Source organism: Phoenix dactylifera, chromosome 2 (genome assembly GCF_009389715.1).
Source record: "Phoenix dactylifera cultivar Barhee BC4 chromosome 2, palm_55x_up_171113_PBpolish2nd_filt_p, whole genome shotgun sequence".
NCBI classification, from domain to species: Eukaryota; Viridiplantae; Streptophyta; class Magnoliopsida; order Arecales; family Arecaceae; genus Phoenix; species Phoenix dactylifera.
The window spans coordinates 6,870,572-6,878,692 of NC_052393.1; the positions used below are offsets into that span (position 1 = coordinate 6,870,572).

The 8,121-nt window shown below is 38.2% G+C and overlaps 2 protein-coding genes across 2 annotated transcripts; both read left to right on the forward strand.

Annotated features, from left to right (window-relative positions):
* Positions 1 to 614: 614 nt before the first annotated feature.
* Positions 615 to 2,119, forward strand: LOC120104586 (protein SENSITIVITY TO RED LIGHT REDUCED 1-like). The gene is made up of 3 exons (XM_039115961.1): positions 615 to 1,686; positions 1,764 to 1,827; positions 2,014 to 2,119. Exons 1-3 carry the CDS (start codon positions 813 to 815, stop codon positions 2,117 to 2,119), a joined length of 1,044 nt encoding a protein of 347 aa, XP_038971889.1. The 5' UTR covers positions 615 to 812.
* A 1,287-nt stretch (positions 2,120 to 3,406) lies between these two features.
* On the forward strand, positions 3,407 to 6,976 carry LOC120104394. The gene is made up of 3 exons (XM_039115393.1): positions 3,407 to 4,137; positions 4,269 to 4,341; positions 6,076 to 6,976. The coding sequence occupies exons 1-3, from the start codon at positions 3,417 to 3,419 to the stop codon at positions 6,695 to 6,697; spliced, it is 1,416 nt and encodes a 471-aa protein (XP_038971321.1). The 5' UTR covers positions 3,407 to 3,416; the 3' UTR covers positions 6,698 to 6,976.
* Positions 6,977 to 8,121: the final 1,145 nt, after the last annotated feature.

An 8,121-nucleotide genomic window follows, 5' to 3' on the forward strand; every position in this document is an offset into this window, starting at 1 on the left:
GGGTAGATTTATTTATATATTTTATATTTTTTTACGGTTTCTCTCTTTCCAAATCAAGTTGCCAAGACTAATTGGTCCCAGCCCTCCACTTCTTGCTAGCAATTCTCCTTCTCCTCCGATCGCTCCACAAGTCTCGGATAACACTAATGCAAGTTACCAAAGCAGTTCATATAGATTTTGCGTGGGAACAGAGCAAGAATAAATGGCTCCACGTCCACCATCCACGGGCCATCCCTTTCTCAGTGGGCAAACTCTTCTCAAGTGTCAGGCCAGGCACACATGGATCTTGATCTTCTCCGGGGCTTTGGCATTCCATAACGCATTATAGTAAATGCTCAGCAGTCACCCAGAGTTGACAAACCTGTAGTATGAGTTAAAAGTGAGAGTTTTACTCGCTGTTAACTTCTACATAGGCTTGTCATGGACCTTTGAAGGTCTTCAGTAGACAGCAGTGTCACCAAGCTTCTGAAATCTTCTTCTTCTTCTTCTGAAATCTTCTTCTTCTGCCCTGTTTAGGTATCAATTTTCAATTCTGCTATTTTTGAACCTCCAATAAGAAGCCACTGTGGTGTTTTTCTTAGGAAAGATGGCATGCATCTTGGGAAACAGCAAGTTTAAAGGTATGCCGAGAATCTACCCAGCAATCTTCCCCATAACCTCAGCTTGCACCATTCCCTAGTTTGAACTCCAAGCAGTTCCAAAAGGCATTGAGATTCCTACAGTTATCTCTCCACATCTGTGACAGTCCGGTGATCGTCCTTCTTACTCGAGGTCCAAGCTTCCTTCCAGAATAGTAAACCAACAGGAGACGGATGGACAGTGATGACGTATATTTGGAGCTTAGAAGACAGCTAGACTTCTCCAAGAAGGTGGTCGAACGCTCTGAGATTTATTCGAAGCTAACCGACCAATTAACAAATAATACTGCAGTCAAATGCAGCATTGCTCGTGTGTTGGGCTCTCACAATCAACTTCCAATGGTGATTTATGAGCTTGGAAGTATCCAATACAGTTGGCCATCTCGGATTTGCCTCTCCCTTGCACTTCTACTAAAAGAAAATTCAGGAGGTCTGATCGAAGGTATCGAGGTTTTTGAACCTACTGCTACTCCTGTGGAGAGCAGAGTTATAGAAGACCTGGGCTGCAGTATCAGTTTAATAAATGAGATGTGCCAAAGAGTTGATAAGCCCACACTGTTTTTCCTCCAGTATCCAGACAGAGTGCTTTTTGAGCATTTGTTTGAGATTAACTGGTGCCCGGATCGATTGAGCCAGATGATAGTCTTGGGTTACAGCTTTAAACGCATGATGGAGAGAATTAATACATATATTTCAGATCAAGAAGAGGAGGGCGTCACCGAGCAAAGGAATAAATTACAGAGGTTGATTGCAATCCAGAAGTATGTATATGAGTTCAATGTATGTGATAAAATAAAGAGCATGCATCGAGGTGAGCTATTGATAGAAGAAGAATGGGAACAACAATGTGACGATCCACCGATGTGCGCAAGTGAGGCTAGTGGGAACAACAATGCAGAGATGGACTTTGATAGAGAAGACAATGATGGAGAAGAAGGAAGGTCGAATTCTGAGTTTGATGAGTATGATGAAGGGATTTTCTATGTAATGCTTTCATTGCACTTTTTCAAGCTGGACCCTGACACCAACATGGAAGCATTGCTGCCAAGTATGTTTTGGTAGTCTCCTTCTATTCTTCTTGATGCTTAACTTTTCATGCAATTTGAAAGTTCTATCTTCTTTCAGGTACTTCGTCGAAGGGAATTATAAAGCTCGATCAAATGAAAATCAGCCATGAAAATCCCTTGAGGTGAGTATCCAATCCCAGGCTAATCCTTGAAAGCAATTTTTTGTTCTCTCTGTGCATGGTTGCATCTAAATCTGTAGAAAAGATTAGAAACTGATTTCTAGATAAATGTCCATTCTTCGACACTATTTAGATGGGTTTCAGAATCACAAGTATACTATCTCTGCTTGTTCTGTCCTTATTTTATAGACAGAACCTCATTGCTTCCTGCAGGTCTGATGATAATTTAGAACCAAGAACTTGGGTTTATCAAATACCTTGGGAAAAGACCAATAGCATAACAAATTCAGTTTAGTTTTTCATAATTAGTTTTGGTGAGAAATTGGAAGATTAATATACTGTCTTTTTCATGGAACAAGATGTAATAAACTGTTAATAAGGTAGCTTTCCTATAACTGCACTATGACTCTGCTCTGCTTTATTTAATTATTTTGGAAATCCTCTTCTTTATTTTCTGCTTAATTTTTAAATTTTGCTAAGAAATCAGCATATTTGATGCTTTGTCCACCTTGGATATCATGGCTCCATTGGCAAACCACGATATTTGTTCATCATTTAATTTATGTGCTATTTTTTGGGTGGCATGTTTGCATGCTGTTGTTTGCTCTAGTCTAATGCCTTTCTTGCAAGGTGTCCAGAATACAGGGATCATAATAGAAATTAAAGAATGATGACTTCCTGAGTTTCAATGCTTAGCCACTCAACATAGGATTCTTATTTGGGTTTTCACTTCAGTCAGGTGTCCTAATTTCTGAAAACTATATCAAATCCGAGACTACACAAGGTAATATATTTGGATGCTTGGGTCTTTTGAGCTACACAATTAATTATCTTGGGCATGCTTGGCACTGATGAAAGCTAGCAGCTTGTTGGGATTTGGAACATATTCGGCATGTCAACTCTGCGTAGTTGTTAATAATACAACATATACAATTTTATTTTCAGAATAGAGTGAGGTAGGAAAGTAGAGCTCAAGTAGTTTCTTTTTCTTGCTTGACATCTTTATATGAAAAGAAGAAATAGCATTTGTTCGTAAAATGTAATAAGTGTGGTTTCTATTGATCAGCAAGTGATCCAATATAATATCAGTTTACATGTTATAATTCACGTTCAAAGAAAAAAAAAGAACAATATTAGTGGAGTTATGGGAAGCAATAGATATCGGCTAAGAAGTATTGGGTTTCTTGAATAGCAGTTGGTAAAGATGGAAGGGAAAATGGTGGAAAGAGGTAAGAGGTTGTGGGAATGGGGGAAAAAGAGATTGATTGCTGAATAATGAGGAAGATTGGTTCAGGACCTTAAATTAGCCCATGTGGAAGGATGAGTTTGGGAAGCTTGGGAAAGATAGATTTTTCTTTATTTATTTATTTGTTTTATCAATTTTTTTGAGTTCTCTCTTCATTGACAGTAATTAAGTCATCTTAGAGGTGCATGTCTATGTGTGTGTTGTTCATCAGTTATTTCTAAGATTATTCTGAAAGATTTATATGTTGTTTTTGTGGTAACTGCTAATGTTTTTAAACACTGTTTAGTATCTAACAATTAGTCTACCTTCAACCAGTTGGTATTTTTCTCCTGATGGTGGTGCGTACATGGAAGAAGAGGATGTAGAGGAAGCATTGAAGTTAAAGGAAGAGATTGAAACAACTATGGAAGAAATCAAAGAATCTGAGTTGTACATCAACCTCCGAAATCAATTAGTTAATGATCCAGAAGTGAGAGATAATGTCATACGAGTACTAGGCTCTCATGAGTCCATCCAAATGGTTATTTATGGAATTGGAAGCGCTGAGTGTAGTTTTGATTCACAATACCAGCTTGCCTTAGCACTACTTCTAAGAGAGGACTCATGTCTTCCGATCGGAGACATCGAAATCTATGACCCTGTCTTGTCTCAAGCTGACATCAAGGCTTACTCAGACTTGAGATGTAAAGTTCTCTTGATCAATGAGCAATGCAGAAGAAGAGTGGAGAAGCCTACTCTATTTTTCATACCAGGATTGATGGTGTGGCTCGTCGGGAACTTGCTCGAGGTGACTTTTGACCCAAAACAATTGAATCAGATGATTCTGATTGACACCATTGGTAGAGGTAGATTGGAAACTTTGGATCAATTGGTTACAGAAGGACCTAGTGGTCTAGCTGTTAAAGTACTCGAACATGAAGAGAGAGAGAGATTTCGATGGGTAATTCGGAACTACGTGAATAAGGAGATTAGCTTTGATTACTACGATAAGTGCTATTTTCTCTCCGAGTTAAAACTCAGTTTCTTCAATGTCGGTCCTAATGTTGACATGAAGTCCTTCTTGCCTAGTAAGGGGTTCTCTCTCTTTAATATTCATTTCTTTCTTTCTTTTGAGATGATATTATTGCTTTATTACTTACATTTTGCATCTATGATTCATTTTGATTTTTTTTTTTTGCTCCCCATAACTCTGGCGAAGGTGTTTCTATGAAGCAACGGTTTAAATCTGACTATTTCGTCGCTAAAGAACACCGCAACACCCTAATCTTTGAGTAAGTAGTTCGACTTAATTGCCCTCCTTTTTTTTACTTGGGTTGTTTCTGAAGTGTTGATTTCTACAAAGCATTAATGAATTTATCTTAATTTCACTCACCATGAATTATTAACAATCTTTAAAAGGCATGAAATGATTGCTCCTCTTCTTTAGGAACCATCAGAATTACATGCATATTATCATATTTCTTCACTACATCCAGAAGCATCTTTGGTACTATATCTAATTTGAATTATGCTAGTTTTAGGATCTTCTTCACCACCAAGCATTAGGTTTCACTCCTGAAACATGAGCAAGTTTTGGCTTATTCAGGCATAAGATTGCCCCTCCCCTCCTTAAAAATATGAAATTGGTTATGAGCTCCACTCTGGAATTTCGCAGGTATGGATAGGTTTCTGAATTCAATTATGAGAAGACCCTATGCTTATGTCTGGGTTGTGCTTGATTGTTTCTCTTACAAATCTTAACAAAAGATTGATGACCATACATCAGAATCATCCATAGCCATATGGATCGTTATAATAAATCGTAAGCTCATCACTGTTACAAGAAGCCGGAAATTTGTTTTGTTTGAAGAAAAAAAGCCTCATTATTGCTTTCTTACAGCTCCATCCACAAATTTTCTTCTAGTTCAGGTACCCACTTCCATTCCTACCTACAACAAAATTTCCCTGATCTTAGCAGCTGGTCTTTTAATCAGAGTTATGATTTCTTGCTCTCAATAAGCCAGTTTCATTTCTGAAGATTCCAAATAATGCACTAACATTGTTTTCATATAAACTACTTATGTTTATCTCATTCCTTTTTTATTTGCCAAATATAATATAATGTATGAGCAAAGTCACAAGTATCATACATTGACGCTTACAAAGTATCATATACATATTGAACAAATATGACATTTCCATACTGTAGTTTGGTTAATTTGGTCACTAGCAGAATAAACAAACTTCTACAGATGTTCTACCTACCTAGAATGCATGCTTGGGAACCTTTTATTTCATCTAACCTATCTTGGGAAGGAGTTTTGACGTAGAACCTGAGTTTGTCGTCTATAACAGGCTGACAGCATAAATGAAAGGAGGTGGAAATCCAAAAGTTGTTCACTAAATTTACTTTTTGGTTATTTCTTTTGCATTTGTAGTCACCACAAGGGTGGTTCTTGTTGATACCTTCAAGCGGGGACTGGGCAGAGGAAATATGTCCAAAAACAAATCATAGACAAGGAAGTTGCAAAAAAGAAAATTGGAAAAAAAATAAGTAAAAAAAAAAAATAAGAGGGCTCTTACTAGGGAACAATGAATTCACCTGCATCTCTTTTTTATTATGAATATAATTTTGCTTTAGAGGTCAAAGCTTCTAAAATTTGTTTTTGTTTACTTTTAGAGAGCTGACAGATTCTGAAGTTTTGATCCGACCATTCTTAGGAAATATATTAATACTTAGGTATGTTGATGGGCTTTGGTCCTCCATTACACTCAATAGATAAAAAAATAAATTAAATAATATTAGGGTGAAGGCAAATAAAAATGAAATGATGAATGATTCATTTGACTAAGAAATTTCTACTTCCACTCGACATGAGTCCATCAAACACAGATCCTAATGAAACCATCACCTATCACAAATCCTGTACTGTGGTTGTATCCAGTTTCAAGCTTAGTGTCTATAGGCTATGTTCTGAAATTTTTTTCCATCATAATACTAATCCAACTTTTTTTTTCTCGATTAGCCGTCTTGCTTATTATCACATGTATGCTGAGGTGAGATACATGGAACCCTTTACGGAGGACTTCTATGATCCTTATCTTGATCGAAGTTGCTTGCCTTCGAGTCCTGATGAAAAATGGTCATATATCTATGGTCATATTCGTGGTCCAGCTAGATATCGACGCATCGGTTTCGAGCCACAAAAGGGCTGGGTCAAGCTCAACTTCAGTGGTTTTAGCCATGGAAAAGAAGTACCAGCTGGTTTTGGTGGTGTAGTTCATGACGAGCATGATAATCTGGTAGTGTCCTACGCCGGGCCTCTCAGAGATGTTGATTTCACAATGGCCAGTGTAGAGGCATTGAGGCGTGGCTTGAGATGTCTTATAGACTTGAACTTCTCTCCTCTTCCTAAATTGATAATTGAAGGAGATGCCCTTAGCATCATAAGATGGGTTAATCGCAGGTTCCCACCTCCAGAGAGAGCAACCAAAGCATTTGAAGAGATCTATGTTCTGATATCTGATGTAGAATGTGTGATCAGTTATGTGCATGAAGAAGCCAATCACAAGGCGGTCGAATTAGCTAAGAAGGGAGCAAAGCTTCACAAGTTTCAAATCTGGGAGCATCAGAGAAAAGTAATCTAGATGGCTAGGGAGTGAAGTTTAGACCTTTCTCTGTGTCACTTTCTGATCACAGAATGATATTTTATGCTGCACTGGATTTTTGTTTTTGAAAGCAAGCCAACATGAATAATTTGGAAACTTTTTTTCTTCAATGTTGTAACACTCAAAACCAGAAGTAACCAGCTTTTTGAAGATTCAGAAATGCTGTATATTGGAGTACCCTTTTTTATGTGGTTTTCTTTTGTTGAAATGAAGCAGACAGCACCAACAATAGGCTTCAGAAGCCTTCCATGGGGAAACTCCCATGGCAGCAGAACTTTAATTGTTCCTGCCTACTCAATTGTTATACAGCAAATTCCTTTTCCAACAAACCTCTCATATTGGATAAAATGAAACTTTGATAGGTCCTCCTTGGAGATACTATATCAAATTGTGGAGTGTGTTTGTGGAGATACTATATATATACAAGTAATTGGAGAGGGATAGAGCCCCTGCCCAGCTTTCATTAAGAAGAAAGTTTAATACAGCGGCCTAAGGCCACCATAAAGAGCGAGAAGAATTACAGATAGTTGCATGGCTAGGCAAAGTACATCTTAGTTTGATCTTCCTATATGCAAGATCCTAGTTCGAATGAGAATCCTTGTTAGCTCAATGCTGAAGCAATTTAGGAGGTGAACTGATGGATATCCAGAGTCTTTAGAGGACATTCCAGCTTGTGAACTGATTTATAATCCTTGCCATGATAGATGCATCCATGGTATGTTGTACCGGTCGATACCAGTCAATACCGGGCATACCATACTGGTACCGGTGGGTACCGATATCGGTATACCAGTGTCGGTACGCCTGGCATACCGCGTACCGTACTGTACCGATACTCGGTACGTCTATGCTAGTGCGGCACCGGTACAAGATCCGGTACTGGTACGGCAAACTTTGGATGCATCTAAAGATATATACAAGACGACATACTAACAATATGCTGAAGTAATTCAAAATCTAATATATATATATATATATATATATATATATATATATATATATATATATATATAGAGAGAGAGAGAGAGAGAGAGAGAGAGAGAGAGAGAGAGAGAGAGAGAGAGAGAGTGAAAACGGAGGAAGAAAGGCACTTCACCCCAATTTATTGATAACAAAAATTATTTACGGATGGGAGGGGTACAGGATGTCTGGGGCGAGCATCAGCGGAGAGAGGGCGGACATTAGTTTTTGGTGGCCCTCAAACGATTTGTCGGTTCCCCTGAAGGTATGAAGGATCTTGAATAACACCACATACACTGATGAGTTCATTTTAAGAAAAATGATGCAGTAATTGAAGCAGATGCTCTTGGCATCATAAGGTGGGCTAATGACACCTTTCCACCGCCGGAGAGAGCAGCTGAAGCATTTGAAGAGATCTACTACCATCTAATGTCACATGGGGA

Bases quoted from the DNA above. Each gene is read 5' to 3' on its own strand.
- LOC120104394 (XM_039115393.1), top strand. From the start codon at position 3,417: ATGGAAGAAGAGGATGTAGAGGAAGCATTGAAGTTAAAGGAAGAGATT. The intron at 4,138-4,268 runs GTAAGGGGTTCT...ACTCTGGCGAAG, and splicing joins CATGAAGTCCTTCTTGCCTA to GTGTTTCTATGAAGCAACGG. The intron at 4,342-6,075 runs GTAAGTAGTTCG...TTTCTCGATTAG, and splicing joins CGCAACACCCTAATCTTTGA to CCGTCTTGCTTATTATCACA.
- LOC120104586 (XM_039115961.1), top strand. From the start codon at position 813: ATGGACAGTGATGACGTATATTTGGAGCTTAGAAGACAGCTAGACTTC. The intron at 1,687-1,763 runs GTATGTTTTGGT...ATCTTCTTTCAG, and splicing joins CATGGAAGCATTGCTGCCAA to GTACTTCGTCGAAGGGAATT. The intron at 1,828-2,013 runs GTGAGTATCCAA...CTTATTTTATAG, and splicing joins AGCCATGAAAATCCCTTGAG to ACAGAACCTCATTGCTTCCT.